The following is an 18,841-nucleotide window of genomic DNA, read 5'->3' on the forward strand; positions in this document are numbered from 1 at the left end:
AAATTTTATCGGTAAGACATTTCTATCAACTATATCGGTACAAATTCCAAAATTCCGAAGCGCTAAATTGTTGTGTGTTTTTTTTCCCTCCACAAACAAAATCTTCGGATGGAAACCTGGCTACTAGTAATACTCCATTAGTATTCACTGGAAGGCAGGGCCTCAAAATTATCCTGTTTAGGGCCCCCAAATGACACGAAGCAGCGAACGATAGCTACGATAATAACAGATAGACGCTTTAAGAATGGATTCCTATGGAAACCGTATCAGAAAAGCACTCAATCTGACGTTTAAATTCGTAATGGCGAGAGAAGCCCCTGTCTGCAGCCTGCAGATCGAGGCGGGGCTGAATCTGGGGCGGGGCTGCACGTGTCGCCCCGCCCACACGCCTTCTCATTGGTTGTAGGTAAATGAATAATGTCGAGACAACGTTACTCCCACAACTCATCTCATTGGGGGCAAAGTAATGACGTTGAATACATTATGAAGTTAAGGGCAATGAAATAGATAAAATCAAATAACATAGAAAGGTACTAAAAATAATCAAATTGATTTTACAGTTAATGTTAGAGGAACAAAAATTATCATTAAAAATAAATTAAAGATTCAAAAGCAACAACAATTGATCTGGATTACTCCACCTATAATTCTGTTTTTCACATGATTATTTCCCCGGAAGGGGATGCACCGTTCCTGGAGGTACTGCAATACCAGGTCGATGCGTGGAGTGGACGGAGCAAGCCCCTATTCCATCTCCCTATTCCAAAAATCAATTTAATATATGGTACCCGGGTAGGGTACGTATCAGATATTAAACTGATAAGAACAGATACTACACTTGATCTTAGCCAAAAGGCCGAGAAGCGATAACTACAAATGTTCAGCACTGATGGAGTCCTTCAGCGCGCTACACTTCTCAATGACGGGCACGCGCTCTGAGAACATCACGAGAAACACTTCTAACTACAAACTCCGCCCACTCACAGACTGCTTCGTTCCCATCGTCCAATCAAACGCGAATACAGAGTTAGTGAACAGTAAAACTGGTTTAAGAATGTTAATAATCCCTGTTAACTAGAAAAAAAAATCTTTATTTAACACATTAGTCTTTCTGCTAGAGTTCAAACTACAAAGAGGATAAATAACAATGAAGAAACGAAGCTTTTCACACGCTTCCAATGGCCTGAAGCGCCTCCTGTGTTTAAATAAAGTACTGCGTTACTGACAGGGTCGTTTCACTTTGATTTTACCTGACACTGCAAAACACTGAAGCGGAAAACGACAGAAGCTTTAAATTAGTAGAATAAACTCTTAAACAGAAACCGGTTTATTAATGGGGAACACCGTGATATAAACCGATCACGTGGTGTAAACATTACGGTAGTTTCAAACACACGTTAACTAAATATTACAAAACATTCAAAAGTGTAGATTGTCAAGAAGGGCTTGACTTTCTCTAACGAACTCACTTTTTTAATAAAGTTTCTTAAAGCTGTGAAAAATGTAAAAGCTATGTCCATTGTAAAATAAAACGATTTTGTATTTGGCGTCTTGTGAATGTCTTTTTGTTTTTGTTCTTTAACCATCTTTGGAGCTTCTGTTTTGATGCCTGTTTTACTGTTGGTTGACATGTTCTATAATAATAATAATTAAAACAACAACGAAATATTAAAAGGCAAATGACTACCTGATATAAACACAATATTACAGAAAACCGCCACACAGCATAATGACCGTTAAAAACCGTTTTAAATTTAAATGTCAAAAATGTTTTTAATTTATAAATAGAGTTTTTAAACCATATTCCACACGACATTGATATAAAAATACACCAATTTTAACCAATAACATAAAAATGGATGGAATTCGTTTGAAATCACATCCATTTAATTTCAGTGTTGGGGGTAACGCAAGTTACATAATATGACTTTTTCCAAGGAACTAGTGAAGTAACGCATTACTTTTTAATTGACAAGAAAATATTTGAGTTACTTTTTAAAATAATTTCCCCTCCATTTCTTGATTAAAAGCTCTACTGTCCTCATGTTGAGAGAAATTGTAAGATGTTACTTTAGTTCTAGAAGTACTTTAGTTCTCACTCACTAAAAAACAGATAATAAATTAAATATGTTAATACAAATATCCTTTATGTATTTAATCCCATTTTATTAACCGATGTCTTTGCTGCTGACCTTCGATGATCCAATTCATCCATACTAATAAGCAAAAATGACTCAAGATAATCTAACATTTGTTTTCTTTTTTTTTATTGCTGAAGAGTTGATGTTTTTCTTCTGCGGTCTACTGTACAGACGTCAATTTACTTTTCTCTAAGTCTGAGGCTTTTGGTGTGAAAATGCTTTTAAATTTGACAAAAATAGAACTTTTAATATTAAAAACAAACAGGCAAGCCCTGCCCAGATTTAAAAAGTAACGCAAAAGTAACAAAGCATTACTTTCCATAAAAAGTAACTAACGCAATTACTTCTTTAGGGAGTAACTCAATATTGTAATGCATTACTTTTAAAAGTAACTTTCCCCAACACTGTTTTAGTTTACCGAAAATTAAAAACAGTAAGCCAGCTCATATTTAAATGATGAACACTTTAAATCAAGTTTAAATGTTTAGGCTTGACTGCACTTCAGAGGGACTATGCAAATGTGACCCTGGACCACAAAACCAGTCACGAGGGTCAAATAAAAATAAATAAATAAACCGATGTATGGTTTGATTGGACAATATTTGTCTGAGATACAACTATTTGAAAATCTAGAACCAGAGGGTGCAAAAAAAATTTAAATATTGAGAAAATCACCTTCAAAGTTGTCCAAATTAAGCTCTTAGCAATTCATATTACTAATCAAGAATTAAGTTTTTATACATTTACAGTAGGAAATTTACTAAGTATCTTCATGGAACATGATCTTAATATCCTAATAATTTTTGGCATAAAAGAAAAATTGCAAATTTTGACTTCTACAATGTATTTTTGGCTATTACTACAAATATACCCATGCTACTTAACTTTTTGTGAATTGATTAAAAACACAAAAGGTGAAATAAACATTTAAAATGTGCAGATACTCACGATTTTCGGCTGAAGAAATTCGGCGGACGGCGTAGTCGAAGCTTTTCTCCCTTTGTTTAATGTTTTTTATTAAATTTTTAAAAAAAAATTACAAACACAGTCAGGTACAACAGAATAACCAAAACTACATAATTAATAATACGATAAAAAACGATTAGTACTTAAACTGCAAAAACATGGACTGGACAAGAGTTTGAGTTTGTACCCGAGTTACGAAGATTTGTAAATATTTTAATGTTTTTTATTTGATTTTTATTAGTATTTATTACCGTTTATTCTGTTGTACCACTTGCTATTTGTAATTCTTAAAAAAAAAAAAGATGCACAGATATGTTCATTAAAATTAACATATGTATAAACGTACATCATATATTAATAATAATAAATATTAATATTATTATTAAACATGTTAACTTCCAAAGGTTTAACAGTCAAATTTAAATGACAGATGATCATCATGAAATACAGTGCCCTCCACTAATATTGGCAGCCTTAGTAAATATGAATATATTATAAATCTGCATTGTTTATCCTTTAGATCTTTCATTCAAAAAATTCACAAAATCCTAACCTTTCATTGAAGCAAAACGATGGAAACTGAGAGGGAAACCTCATTATGAAATTTGTTTTTCTCTAGTTCACGACACGTCGGCCACTATTATTGGCACCCCTAAAAATTTGTCCAAGTAAAATATCTCTAAAGTATATTCCCATTAATATTACACTTTTTTATAAAACGGTTAGTTCCATTCCTCAATTTGACCTTATGCACGGAGCGTTCTTTAGAACTTCCGCATAAAGATAAGCCAGCTCGTAAACTTCCGTTGAAGCTCATTTTCTATGTGCTATATATTAGGTGGACACTCTTGAGACTGATCTAGTGCCTCGTTCTTATCAGAAACTGAGAAAAATTATAATTGCAACATTATAAACAATGTTAGCGGCATGAACATTCAGTTTCATATTATTTAACAACATATAATTTAAATGCGGAGCCTGGTAATCTCATACTTACCGTATCTGCATAGTTGTACATTTAAATGCTGACAGCTAAACACTATCATAACGTGTTTAGGCTAATGTTAGCTAGCTATCATATTTCTCTTTCAAGGACATCTTAATCGTATTCTTGATAATCACTAACTTGCCTTCGTAGTCATGAACACATTTTTAAAATCTTGCATTATTTCAAAGCCTTTATTATTTTCTAACTCTACAGCTGTGAAATAAAATGTACTTCAAGGACTCACTTTTCATTCTTAAAAAGGGCATCGGAAAAAATGACTTCACGGAAAACAACGTCTATTTTTGGCTAAAATAATATGGAATTACCCCATATAACCAATAGATGGCAGCATAGGATTATTTATTATGCAGCTGTCTCTCCCTATATTTTTCAAGACGTCTTGCTTTCGATTTATTATTAAATACTAGTATAATAAATTGTAGTACTTTTACCTTTTACTTTTATAGTATAGCAAGTGCAGAAAGTCATTAAGCTCACACACAAACAGCCTATAAGGGTGAATTATGTAAATAATAATATATAGTTCACTACAAATACGTTAAATATTTATGGTATAATAATTAAAAAATGCACTAACGTTAATTATGAATTGATAGGAATTTGAAATATTTTATTAAATTGAATAACATCTTTTAAGTTTTATCTTGAACTGTAAAATCTATCAAATAGCCTATATTTAACCAACACAAACTTGTTACTGCTGTAGTTTTGTTATCTGAATTTAGTCTGAATCATTTAAGCTCTTTTTTGACATCAGCTTGTCAGCTGTTTGGTCCGGTTATTACTGTCAATCATAGCAATGACTCGCGCATATTTAACCGCGATTTACTCGCGATTTTTTTTAAACTGGCATTTGTCATTCTTGAAACGGTATACATGGACGTTTGGTCCTCTAAGACAAACAACACTTTTCTTCGATTGTGAATCGATTATGTAGAGAAAACGAACAAAGTACGCTCATATTACGGCAGAGTACAGTTGACCGGAAATGACTTAGCTGGCTTGACTAAACAAGGAAGTAATCCGTGCATATGGTCAAATCTGATTGGTCAGCAGCTGTGTGGTATTCATGATACAGCACTGCTATGACCGCTTCACTCAACGGTTTTGTGTATCATTGAACCCCCTTAGCAACCACCCTTAGCAACGTAAACACAGCTGCAGCAGTTAGGGACTACTTTTTACAGCGGAAGGCAGTTAATGATTTTACTTTATGAAAACATGCAACTTAATATATATAAATTAATATATATTTTTGATTTTAATATTTTTATTGTGTGGTAACCGTTTTATAAAAGCAATAAGGTACTTGAGACCGTGCTGTATCGTGAATAAATCACGGCTGAAGGGGATGCAGGCCTAACAACGCCCTTCAGCCGTGATTTATTCATGATACAGCACGGCCTCAAGTACCTTATTGCTTAATTAACACACCAGGATGTCTAGGAGTATAAAAGTCCAGTCATGACTTTCTGTTCCACAGGATTATAAATATGAGGAACACAAAAGCCAAATTCCCTTAATCATCCATCACAAGAAGTAAAACCAAAGAATGTAGTTCTGATGTGCAGAACAAGTTTGTTGAGCTTCACAAAATAGAAAGTGGCTGTAAGAAAAGAGCTAAAGCATTGGAAATCCCCATTAATAAGAAGTTCAAATTAACTAAAGATGTTACAAATCTGCCTAGAAGAGGATGTGTGTCTATATGTGACCCTGGACCACAAAACCAGTCATAAGGTAAAATTTTACAAAACTGAGATATATACAACATATGAAAGCTCAGTAAATAAGCTTTCTATTGATGTATGGTTTGTTAGGATAGGACAATATTTGGTGGAGATACATCTATTTGAAAATCTGGAATCTGAGGGTGCAAAAAAATCTAAAGACTGAGAAAATCACCTTTAAAGTTGTCCAAATTAAGTTCTTAACAATGCATATTACTAATCAAAAATTACATTTTGATATATTTATAGTAGGAATTTTACAAAAAATCTTAATGGAACATGATCTTTGCTTAATTTCCTAATGATTTTTGGCATAAAAGAAAAATCTATAATTTTGACCCATGCAATGTATTTTTGGCTATTGCTACAAATATACCCCAGCGACTTAAGACTGGTTTTGTGCTCCAGGGTCACATATCATCCTAATGCATGTTAAGAAGGATAGATTGAGTGGCCAAAGACTCTCCAAGGATCACAGTTGGAGAATTGCAGAGAATTGTTGAGTCTTGGGGTCAGAAAGCCTAAAATAAAATGATCAAACAGCCCCTACATCACCCAAAAACAAACTCCAGCAATTGTCAGATGCTATTGGAGCTTCAAACAGGACTGGTTTCTATGGTCAGATGAAACTAAAAATTAGCTTTTTGGCCGCTAACCCTCCATGGTTTTGGTGCAGACAGGGGTAAAAAGGTACCCCATGCTCATGGTTAAAAATACTGCTGGGTCTTTAATGTTGTGATTGTGATTCTATCAAATACCAGCAGATAAAAAATCTAAATCTGACTGCCTCTGTTGAGAATCGTATAATGGGCCATGGTTGCATCTTCCAGCGGGACAATGATCCAAAACAAACATCAAAATCAACACAAAATTGTGTCCGTCCCAGTTCCCTGAACCCTGTGTAGAAACTGAAGAGAAGAAGCACCAGCATAAAGCTGGGAAGAGAGAGATTCAGTTTGAAGGAATGGCCTCTGATCTCTGGTCAGGTGTTCTCCAAACTCATTAGACATTGTTGGAGAAAACACAGAGCTGTTATCTTGGGAAAAGGATATTGCAATAATCGGGTGCCAATAATTGTGGCCAACGTGAACTAGAGAAAAACATTTATTTCATAATGATTTGACAGGTTCATTTCAATGACAGGTTAGAACTTTGTGAATTTTTTGTAAGAAAGATCAAAAGGATAAATTATGCATATTTATTTCCACATCCACCTTTGCTCATATTTACCAAGGGTGCCAATATTAGTGGAGGACACTGTACATAGTTCCTGTAGAAATAAAACCGTTTTCTGTCCATCGTTCTTTTTTTAAATAACGATTGATACACATTTTTGAATTGTTGATGAACCCAGTAAATTAAGCAACTTCTAACAAAAAAAGTATTGAAAATATAAACAGTTTACAGAATACTAAACCATTTTTAGTCCGTAGTCTAGCATAAACGATTATATGTGACCCTGGAGCACAAAACCAGTCTTAAGTCGCTGGGGTATATTTGTAGCAATAGCCAAAAATACATTGTATGGGTCAAAATTATTGATTTTTCTTTTATGTCAAAAATCATTAGGAAATTGAGTAAAGATCATGTTCCATGAAGATTTTTTGTAAAATTCCTACCGTAAACCTATCAGAATGTAATTTTTGATTAGTAATATGCATTGTTAAGAGCTTAATTTGGACAACTTTAAAGGTGTTTTTCTCAGTATTTTAATTTTTTGCACCCTCAGATTGCAGATTTTCATCAATAGAAAGCTTATTCATTGAGCTTTCATATGATGTATATATCTCAGCTTTGTAAAATTTAACCTTATGACTGGTTTTGTGGTCCAGGGTCACATATCTCATACTCATACAAAAGGAGGAAGGATACACAGATAGAGACCCGAGGCGAAAGCAGTTTTCAAATATTATATTAATCTTTATTTCAGTTTTGACAAAATACCCATAAAATCCGAAGCTCCTACCTTTACAAAAATATGTCTTCTACAAATGTCCTCTGTGGTCTTTTCATGGGAGCGAGCGAATAAAACACAGTGTAGAGTATCTGCTAACACAGAGCCGCACCACGGGACCAGGCTCGTCGGGCCTCGGGTTAGCGTTCGCAACGGGTGACGCGTCGCTCGCCGCAGCGCTCGTGTTATCCAGAGTCCGATAGCAGCCGTCCCGGTCCAAACCCTCTCCACGCGTCTTAAATTAATCAACTTAAATTAGCATTCCGCAAATATACAGTAACAATGTGATTGTTTTCCATTAACAACAAAGAAAGGCAGAACTAATGTACAGACGTCGAAGCCGTTTCAACGAAAGCTTGATTATAAGATGTTCCACACAAACACAAAACAAAACAGTCAAACGTGGTTTTGGTCCCACAGAATTGTACACGTTCATAGTCAGAATACAAAAGCACAGCAGCTCAGCACAAGAGAAGGCAACTGAGTTTCTTCAAGCCAGATTCGCCGGACGTCAACACCTTCATCTTCTGACTCCAAAGTGCATTTGAGCGTACGAAGAGGAGCCTGCGGGGGAAAAGCTTCACTCAGCATCAAACTCACAGTGTGCAGGGCAGTCCATTTCTTATTAGACTGGCCCTTTGTTATATGTGACCCTGGAGCACAAAACCAGTCTTAAGTCGCTGGGATATGTTTGTAGCAATAGCCAAAAATACATTGCATGGGTCAAAATTATTGATTTTTCTTTTATGTCAAAAATCATTAGGAAATGAAGTAAAGATCATGTTCCATGAAGATTTTTTGTAAAATTCCTACTGTAAATATATCAAAATGTAATTTTTGATTAGTAATATGCATTGTTAAGAACTTAATTTGGACAACTTTAAAGGTGATTTTCTCAGTATTTTGATTTTTTTGCATCCTCAGATTCCAGATTTTCAAATAGATGTATCTCAGCCAAATATTGTCCTATCCTAACAAACCATACGTCAATAGAAAGCTTATTTATTGAGCTTTCATATGATGTATATATCTCAGTTTTGTCAAATTTAACCTTATGACTGGTTTTGTGGTCCAGGGTCACATTTCTAAATGATATCACAGATATTAAGACTAAGAAACCCAATGAAGCTGGTGTGTTTACCTGACTGCACGCTCCCCAGTCGTCTCTGCAGGGCCTCCAGACGCGAGATGTAGTCGGTGAGAGCGCGGTCGGGGTCGTAGTTCTGCAGGTGTGAACACGGTAGACCTCCGGCATCACTGGCCATCGCGTGAAACCTACAGCAAACAGCAGCCACAAACATCAGCACCACTCAAATGACCAAACACTAGGGATGTAACGGTATCAAAACTTCACGGTACGGTATTTATTGAACCATTTACAGGAAAAACAAAACTAATGAAGAGACTCGAAAAAAGTGTTTATTATACAGTTTACATGAACACTGAACATCTCAATGGCATACGAATAGGCTGCTTTCAGTCACATGGTTCTGATGAGGCGCCAAATGCAGCTGGAGGGCAGTAAGTTATTTTTCTCCATAGGAATCACTAGCAGAAACTCGAAATACCTATGTTTTGAGTTGTTTATGGAAATCGGTCAAACCTAGAAATTTCATTTCTTATCGTGTATGAATAGGCTATATGAGGAGCTCTTTTCCAAAACGCTATAAATCCATTTTAATAGTTTTCAGAAAAAATGACATTTTTTTCCTAGACCCATATATTTTGTTAATATTCAATTTATCCTGTTAAAATGGTCTGTTGGCTCATTCTGAACATGTTAAACAATGATTGTTAAATGAAACAACAATATTGTCGATCATACATTCAAAGTTTATATTTATTTTTTTCAAAACGCTACAATTCCATTCTTTTTTTCCAAAACATTGCTCGTTTATGTCTTAAAAACAAGAGAACATGCAACATATGGCATAAGGGACTCATACTATAAATTAATATAAATCTTTATTTTTAATGTCAGTCTTTTCGTTTGTTTAGACTTTCAGAGGCTGCCTTTCCACTTGCGTTATGTCCAGGAGAATTATGGCCCTATCCTTGTAAACCTTGTTTGGTCTTTCTTAAAACCGTCTAAATGTATTATCAGATCGTCTGGTGACAGCATTAGTTTGTGTGTTTTAGTCTGAAAACTCCAGGGTTGCGTTTCATTGTAAATGGACCAAAACTTTTGGAGACTTTTGAAAACGATGGCGTGGCTGTCCACATTCTCTCTGCGTATCCTTGACGACCATGTAAACAATCACATCATGCTCGCTGCTTTAGCCATAGATATGTATAAGTAGATTCCCCCTTCGACCACTTCAAGCACGTCCTTTATCAAAACAATAGGGAATCTACCTATACACGCCACTCGCTAATGTAGACGAGGATTCTTTTCATTTTAAAACGCCGTTTTAAAACCAAAACGCACTAGTAAACAGTGACGAACCTTCTTTTTTGTTGTTTTTCTTGTGATTTTCTTTGTCTAGTCTGCGTTTTCTAACAACAGGTACAGGTCTCACTGCCTCATCCAGGCCATCAAAATTGTTAATCGAGTTTAAAGCTCTCATTTCGAAGACTGAACACAAACATCTCTCGCTTCAGGGCGCCGCCATGTTAGATTGCGTCGAACGCTCGCCGAATTCTGATTGGTCGAGAGGATATATCGCATTAAGATTAAAAACAGGTTCGGCGCTTATAGCGTTTTGGAAAGAAACTGCATCTTGCAGTACATTTTAAACACGGAAATACAGCGATTTGGCATGAAATATTCATGGAGTCGTGAATAGGTTCAGTACACTGCAAAATGGCATAATTAACTCTTTTTTTTTTAAATTTGGCGTTTATCGCGTTTTGGAAAAGAGCTCTTCATATACTGTTCATATGGAGGAAAACTCAAGAAATTGACTGAAAAACGCAGATAAAAGTGGCTTGTAAACCTGCGTCTGCGGTCAGGAGGAGAGTCGGATAATGCTTGTGTGTGCAGATGGTTAATAAAAGCTGTAATAATATTAAAATACAAACAAATATATAAATAGTTACAAGGTGAGACAGTGAGAATTCGCTAAATACCACACAAAGACACGGTGTAAATAAGACTTTATATTTGCGGTTGATTACAACGGAACCTTTTGAAATGGTCATAAATTAAAGTGAGTATGGAAGAAATATTTGCTGGGTTTACGTGCTGCTAACAGGAACAACAGCCAAAAACCCTGCAGTTTCAGGAGTGACATATATCCTGCATCTAGGGCTGGGCCGATAAACGATATTATATCGAATCGCGATAAAATTTATGTTAATAACGATGATAGGCTCTAGACATTTTTTGCTCGATATGGATTAATCTAAGAGCCAATCACACAGCAGAAATATGCGACAACAGCCAATCAGCGTACAGCGTGCGTGTGCACGTCAAAGTACAAAGTTCATTTCCTACCGCACTTTGCGAAGCAAACTTAACACCAGGACGACAAAAAAAAGAGAGTGGAAGCAGCGACGAAAGTGAAACTAACTTCGAGTTATTATCCAAAGATGTTGAAATTGTCGACAAAAAAGGTAGCACGAATTCCGTTATATAAGTGGTTTGGCTACCTGAAAAGTGACTCTTAGCTCAGCTGAGAGTTTGGCGCGATTGTTAAAACTGAAACCGAAAGCAAAAAACGCACGCGCATTCAAAAGCAATTTTAATCCCCCCAATGCACGCAAATTAGGCTACATGACATATCTAGGCTGTTATTAGTATGTAGACTATAATAGGTTGTGTATGTCTATAGCTCTGTATCATGCTTGAAATATTCCGTCTCTATTTGCACTTTGAATATTTAGAGAGTAGCCTACTTTGATTATGGCTGAATTATCTGCACTTAATACGATTAAGAAAGAACTGTGTCGTAATTTTTTGTTATTTATACTGTAGAGTGTTTCAAAATGCAGTGGTTGCCTCTAATTTAAATAGCTCAACCTATAATAGAGAAAATAAACAATTGTGTTAATAATAATAATAAATAAATAAATAATTGTGTTACAAATTATGTTTTTACAATAATTTTATGTTTACATTTTGTACATTTACTCTCATTTACCATACTCTGTCACAACTTTTATTTTTTTAATTTATTTTAGTAAGTTGTTTTAATTTTTAAGGCCAAATCTGTAATCTGTTTTTGTTAATAAACTATACTTTAAATGTAATTTAATGAACCCTTTCATTTTTGTGGCTTTAGTCATTGTTGGGATACTATTTTAAAGCTGGCAACATCAACAGCTTATATCGAAATATATATCGTTATCGTTCAATATGGGGAAAAAAATATCGAGATTACATTTTTGCCATATCGCCCAGCCCTACCTGCATCCTTCATATAAATGTGGGAATCACTTTCGAAATTGTTTGCAATCAGGCTTACTTCGCTTATATTTACAGCCTCGATGTTAGGCAACTATTTCAATTTGTTTAAAGAAAAATCGTCTTCATGACATAACGGTCACATCCAACACATGTTGTGATTTTCTGCACCTTTCTCTTGTGTTGTGATAGCGTCCAGACCAATACAGACTTTCTTCCGTCTCGTCAGTTCCGCTTTTTTAGTCAGGCACGTAAAGCGAAACTTTTATTTAAATTCTCAACTGATTATAGTGCAGAAAGCGAGCAAATTTCGCTTTCATATAGTCACTAAAAAGTTGTCCCTCACTTCAATTTATTGCAATATCCATTAAGCTCTCGAAACTACAAATATACATCGTGTACACGTGTCGTTTAGCATTAACTCACATGTCTCACACTGTATCTATTTATACATTTCTTCATTAATATCTTAACATATTATTGTGTCTTTTCTTAACCATTTGCACACATAAGAGTTATCTCCTCCTGGCCGCAGACGGAGGTTTCCAAGCCACTTTTTTCTGCGATTTTCAGTCAATTTCTTGCCGTTCCCCGTTACCAACCGCAGATTTTCATGCAATGATACAAACTCTGTGTGGTTTCTCGGTTTGACCGAAGATGAGCGCCTATAAACAACGCAATACAGAGGTATTTTAAGTTTCTGCTATTGATTCCTATGGAGTAAAATTCCTTCCTGCCCTCCATCTGCATTTCGCACCACAGCAGTGACGTCATGTGAAAACAACCTATTAGCCATCTATCTGTAAACTTCGAAACAGGAATTTCATTTTTTCAATTTTAATAACAAAAAATTATTAAACCATGTAAAAAAAATTCAATTTAGTATTCTTGAAAACTCAGAAAAAATACAAATAAGCCATCAACAAATAAGCAATGAATAAGCCATCTGAATGAATCGAGTGAGTCAATGATTCAGTGTCTCATTCATAAAGACAGTCACTTGAATAATTTCTGAATGAACTGTTTGAATGAATCAAGTGAGTCAATGATTCAGTGACTCATTCATAAAGACGGTCACTTGATTCGTTTCTGAATAAATGAACTGTTTGAATGAATTGAGTAAGCTAATGATTCAGTTTCTCAGTCATAAAGATGACACTTGCGTTCATTACTGAATGAATAAGCCATCTGAATGAATCAAGTGAGTCAATGATTCAGTGTCTCAGTCATAAAGATGGTCACTTGCTGCATTTTTGTAAAATAAACTATCTGAATGAATCAAATGAGTCACTGATTCAGTTTCTCAGTCATAAAGACGGTCACTTGCGTTCATTACTGAATGAATAAGCCATATGAATGAATCAAGTGAGTCAATGATTCAGTGACTCATTCATAAAGACAGTCACTTGAATAATTTCTGAATAAACTGTTTGAATAAATCAAGTGAGTCACTGATTCAGTTTCTCAGTCATAAAGACGGTCACTTGCGTTCATTACTGAATGAATAAGCCATATGAATGAATCAAGTCAGTCAATGATTCAGTGACTCATTCATAAAGACAGTCACTTGATTCGTTTCTGAATAAATGAACTGTTTGAATGAATCGAGTAAGCCAATGATACAGTTTCTCAGTCATAAAGACGGTCACTTGCGTTCATTACTGAATGAATAAGCCATCTGAATGAATCAAGTGAGTCAATGATTCAGTGACTCATTCATAAAGATGGTCTCTTGCTGCATTTCTGTAAAATAAGCAATCTGAATGAATCAAATGAGTCACTGATTCAGTTTCTCAGTCATAAAGACAGTCACTTGCATTCATTACTGAATGAATAAGCCATCTGAATGAATCGAGTGAGTCAATGATTCAGTGTCTCATTCATAAAGACAGTCACTTGAATAATTTCTGAATGAACTGTTTGAATGAATCAAGTGAGTCAATGATTCAGTGACTCATTCATAAAGACGGTCACTTGATTCGTTTCTGAATAAATGAACTGTTTGAATGAATTGAGTAAGCTAATGATTCAGTTTCTCAGTCATAAAGATGACACTTGCGTTCATTACTGAATGAATAAGCCATCTGAATGAATCAAGTGAGTCAATGATTCAGTGTCTCAGTCATAAAGATGGTCACTTGCTGCATTTTTGTAAAATAAACTATGAATGAATCAAATGAGTCACTGATTCAGTTTCTCAGTCATAAAGACGGTCACTTGCGTTCATTACTGAATGAATAAGCCATCTGAATGAATCAAATGAGACAATGATTCAGTGTCTCAGTCATAAAGACAGTCACTTGTGTTCATTATTGAATGAATAAGCCATATGAATGAATCAAGTGAGTCAATGATTCAGTGACTCATTCATAAAGACAATCACTTGAATAATTTCTGAATAAACTGTTTGAATAAATCAAGTGAGTCACTGATTCAGTTTCTCAGTCATAAAGATGACACTTGCATTGGTTACTGAATGAATAAGCCATATGAATGAATCAAGTCAGTCAATGATTCAGTGACTCATTCATAAAGACAGTCACTTGATTCGTTTCTGAATAAATGAACTGTTTGAATGAATCGAGTAAGCCAATGATACAGTTTCTCAGTCATAAAGACGGTCACTTGCGTTCATTACTGAATGAATAAGCCATCTGAATGAATCAAGTGAGTCAATGATTCAGTGACTCATTCATAAAGATGGTCTCTTGCTGCATTTCTGTAAAATAAGCAATCTGAATGAATCAAATGAGTCACTGATTCAGTGTCTCAGTCATAAAGATGGTCACTTGCTGCATTTCTGAATAAATAAGCTATTTTTAATGAATCAAGTGAGCCAATGTCTCAGTCGTAACAACAGTCACTTGCTTTCATTACTGAATAAATCAAGTGAGTCAATGATTCAGTGAGTCAATGTCCCCAGATTTATTTCTGAATGAACCAGCTGTTTGAACAAATCAAGTGAGTCAATGATTCAGTGACTCATTTGTAAAGATGATTACTTGCTTAATTTCTGAATGAATAAACCATTTGAATGAGTCGTAGAGATGGTCACTTGTTTAGTTTCTGAATGAATCAGCTGTTTGAATGAATCAAGTGAGTCAATGATTCAGTGACTCATTCATAAAAACAGGCACTTGCTTTATTTCCTAGATGTTTGAACAAATCCGGTTAGTCAATGATTCAGTCACTCATTCATAAAGATGGTCATTTGTTTTGTGTCTGAATAAATCAGCTGTTTGATAGAGTGAGACAATGATTCAGTGTCTCGGTCATAAAGAGTCACTTTTTTCATTTCTGCATTTCTGAATAAATAAGCTATCTGAATGAATCAAATGAGTCAATGATTCAGTGACTCATTCATAAAGATGACACTTGCATTCGTTAATGAATGAATAAGCCATATGAATGAATCAAGTGAGTCAATGATTCAGTGACTCATTCATAAAGATGGTCATTTGCTGCATTTCTACATATATAAGCTATCTGAACAAATCAAATGAGTCACTGATTCAGTGTTTCAGTCATAAAGTCGGTCACTTGCATTCATTACCGAATGAATAAGCCATTTGAATGAATCGAGTGAGTCAATGATTCAGTGACGCAGTCATAAAGACAGTCACTTATGCGTTTCTGAATGAATTTACTGTTGAATGAATCAAGTACATTGATGATTCAGTGACTCATTTATAAAGATGGTCAATTGAATCATTTCTTAATGAACGAACTGTTTGAATGAATCAAGTGAGCCATTTAAATGAATCAAGTCAATGATTCAGTGAGTCAATCATGTCACCAGATTTATTTCTGAATGAATCAGCTGTTTGAACAAATCCAGTTAGCCAATGATTTAGTAACTAATTCATTGAGTCACTTGTTTGTTTTCTGAATTAATCAGCTGTTTGAATGAATCGAGTGATTCAATGATTCAGTGACTTATTCATAAAGGCAGTCACTTGATTCGTTTCCGAATGAACTGTTTGAATGAATCGAGTGAGTCAATGATTCAGTGACTCATTGATAAAGGCAGTCACTTGATTCGTTTCCGAATGAACTGTTTGAATGAATCGAGTGATTCAATGATTCAGGGACTCATTCATAAAGGCAGTCACTTGATTCGTTTCCGAATGAACTGTTTGAATGAATCGAGTGATTCAATGATTCAGAGACTTATTCATAAAGGCAGTCACTTGATTCGTTTCCGAATGAACTGTTTGAATGAATCAAGTGATTCAATGATTCAGGGACTCATTCATAAAGGCAGTCACTTGATTCGTTTCCGAATGAACTGTTTGAATGAATCAAGTGAGTCAATGATTCAGTGACTCATTCATAAAGGCAGTCACTTGATTCGTTTCCGAATGAACTGTTTGAATGAATCGAGTGAGTCAATGATTCAGTGACTCATTCATAAAGGCAGTCACTTGACTCGTTTCCGAATGAACTGTTTGAATGAATCAAGTGAGTCAATGATTCAGTGACTCATTCATAAAGGCAGTCACTTGATTCGTTTCCGAATGAACTGTTTGAATGAATCGAGTGAGTCAATGATTCAGTGACTCATTCATAAAGGCAGTCACTTGATTCGTTTCCGAATGAACTGTTTGAATGAATCGAGTGAGTCAATGATTCAGTGACTCATTCATAAAGGCAGTCACTTGATTCGTTTCCGAATGAACTGTTTGAATGAATCGAGTGAGTCAATGATTCAGTGACTCATTCATAAAGGCAGTCACTTGGTTTGTTTTTTGAATGAATCAGACATTTGAACAAATCAGTTGAATGAGTGATTCAAGGACTTATCAAACAGTGACTGTAGTTTTATACTGAGAGAATCATTTGATATTTAATTTCATTTAAAAAAACATTTCCTCATTCTTTCAATTCTGAATTAAAATATGTTTTCTAAAGCTACTTTTCTTTTAAATGTGCGTTCAATGCTTTTCAAACACATCAAACAGAAATGACTCTAAATTATCTCTTGATGGCTAATATTTTTTATGCCAATGTTTATATATTATAAATACGTGTGCTTTTCAAATCAGAATGAGAAAGAGTGTTTGAGCTTTACAGCAAGGAAGATTGTTTTGTGCTGATTGAGGTTTGTGTGTTTGTACCTGTGCTGCAGCGATGCGGCGGAGCGAGGAGAGTCTCGTCCCGTACGGCCGCGGCTGGTCGCTCGTCTCTCTCTGAACACCTCCACACCGCCGGGCTGAAGATACGACGACTCGTTCCTCACATCAGACCCTTCAATCAGTGTTTAACACAAGAAATGAATGCTTCTATTCATCAGGGATGCATTCAATTGATCAGAAGTGATAGTAAAAATTAACAAAAGCTTTCTGTTTCAAACAAATGCTGTTCTTTTGAACTTTCTAATCATCTGTGAGTCCTGAAAAATACAAAGCATTTTGTTTCCACAAAAAATATGAAGCAGTATTATAATATTAAGACATGTTTCTTGTTCACAAACCTCAATCAATTGTTTGGACAGTATTTGTCTGTAATGTGAGATTGTCACCTGTGATCGGAGCGAGGCCGTTTCTGCTGACCATCGGAGACGTTGCATTTCCTCCAGCTGCTCTCTGCCATCGCTTCACCAGAAACCTCATCCTGCAGGACAGTGTTTATCCAGCATTACTATTCAAACAGTGTCCACTAGATTTTATGATCAGTTTTTAAACTAGAAACCATTTTTAAACTAGACATTTAAAGATCAAACCTAAACCATCTCACTAATAGCTTACTAAACACCAAATCATAAAAATGTGAAATTAAAATAAATGATTTAAAATAAAAAATTTAAATAAAATATAATAATATAATATATCATTTTAATAATTTAAAAATAAAACTGAAAAAACTAAACTTTAAAAATTACTTAAATCCCAGAAATGTAAAATTAAAATATATTTTTTTAATAAATCAAAACACTAAAATTAAATTACACAATAATAAAAAATTCTAATAAACAATTTTAATTCTAAAACAATGAAAACATTAAAAATTAAACAATTAAATCACAAAAATGTAAAATTATTAAAAAAAATAAACAAGCAAAAAAAAATTAATCAGGCAAATGAAAATAAACAATTTATAAGTAATAACAATCAAAATAAAACACAAAAAAAATGATCATACAAATTAAAATAAATAATTTTAAAATTAAAAATAAAACAAAACTCTAAAAATTACTTAAATCCCAGAAATGTAAAATTAAAATATTTTTTTTAAATGAATCAAAACAAAACAATAAAATTAAATTACACAATAATAAAAAAATCTAATAAACAATTTTAATTCTAAAACAATGAAAACATTAAAAATAAAAAAATTAAAATCACAAAAATGTAAAATTATTAAAAAAATAAACAAGCAAAAATAAATTAATCAGGCAAATGAAATTAAACAATTTATAAGTAATAACAATCAAAATAAAACACTAAAAAATGTATCATACAATTTAAAATAAATAATTTTAAAATTAAAATAAAACAAAACTCTAAAAATTACTTAAATCCCAGAAATTTAAAATTAAAATATTTTTTTTAAATGAATCAAAACAAAACACTAGAATTAAATTACACAATAATAAAAAATTATAATAAACAATTTTAATTCTAAAACAATGAAAACATGAAAAATTAAACAATTAAATCACAAAAATGTAAAATTATTAAAAAAAATAAACAAGCAAAA

At 34.1% G+C, this 18,841-nt stretch overlaps 1 protein-coding gene and 1 non-coding gene across 2 annotated transcripts; both read right to left on the reverse strand.

The window, feature by feature from the left end:
• Positions 1 to 677: 677 nt before the first annotated feature.
• Positions 678 to 868, reverse strand: LOC141290374 (U2 spliceosomal RNA). Its single transcript, XR_012340117.1, has one exon. It is a non-coding gene; the product is annotated as a U2 spliceosomal RNA (small nuclear RNA).
• A 6,871-nt stretch (positions 869 to 7,739) lies between these two features.
• On the reverse strand, positions 7,740 to 17,755 carry LOC141290353 (A-kinase anchor protein 9-like). Its single transcript, XM_073822527.1, has 4 exons — positions 17,664 to 17,755; positions 17,260 to 17,389; positions 8,939 to 9,072; positions 7,740 to 8,361 (listed from the first exon to the last, which is right to left on the reverse strand). The coding sequence occupies exons 1-4, from the start codon at positions 17,752 to 17,754 to the stop codon at positions 8,318 to 8,320; spliced, it is 399 nt and encodes a 132-aa protein (XP_073678628.1). The 5' UTR covers position 17,755; the 3' UTR covers positions 7,740 to 8,317.
• Positions 17,756 to 18,841: the final 1,086 nt, after the last annotated feature.

Source organism: Garra rufa, chromosome 17 (genome assembly GCF_049309525.1).
Source record: "Garra rufa chromosome 17, GarRuf1.0, whole genome shotgun sequence".
Lineage (NCBI taxonomy): Eukaryota > Metazoa > Chordata > Actinopteri > Cypriniformes > Cyprinidae > Garra > Garra rufa.

Excerpts from the sequence above, each read along its gene's own strand:
- LOC141290353 (XM_073822527.1), bottom strand. The coding sequence starts at position 17,754 with ATGAGGTTTCTGGTGAAGCGATGGCAGAGAGCAGCTGGAGGAAATGCA. Across the intron at positions 9,073-17,259 it reads GCCGCATCGCTGCAGCACAG|GTTTCACGCGATGGCCAGTG; the intron begins GTACAAACACAC and ends TGTTTGCTGTAG. Across the intron at positions 8,362-8,938 it reads ACTGGGGAGCGTGCAGTCAG|GCTCCTCTTCGTACGCTCAA; the intron begins GTAAACACACCA and ends TTTCCCCCGCAG.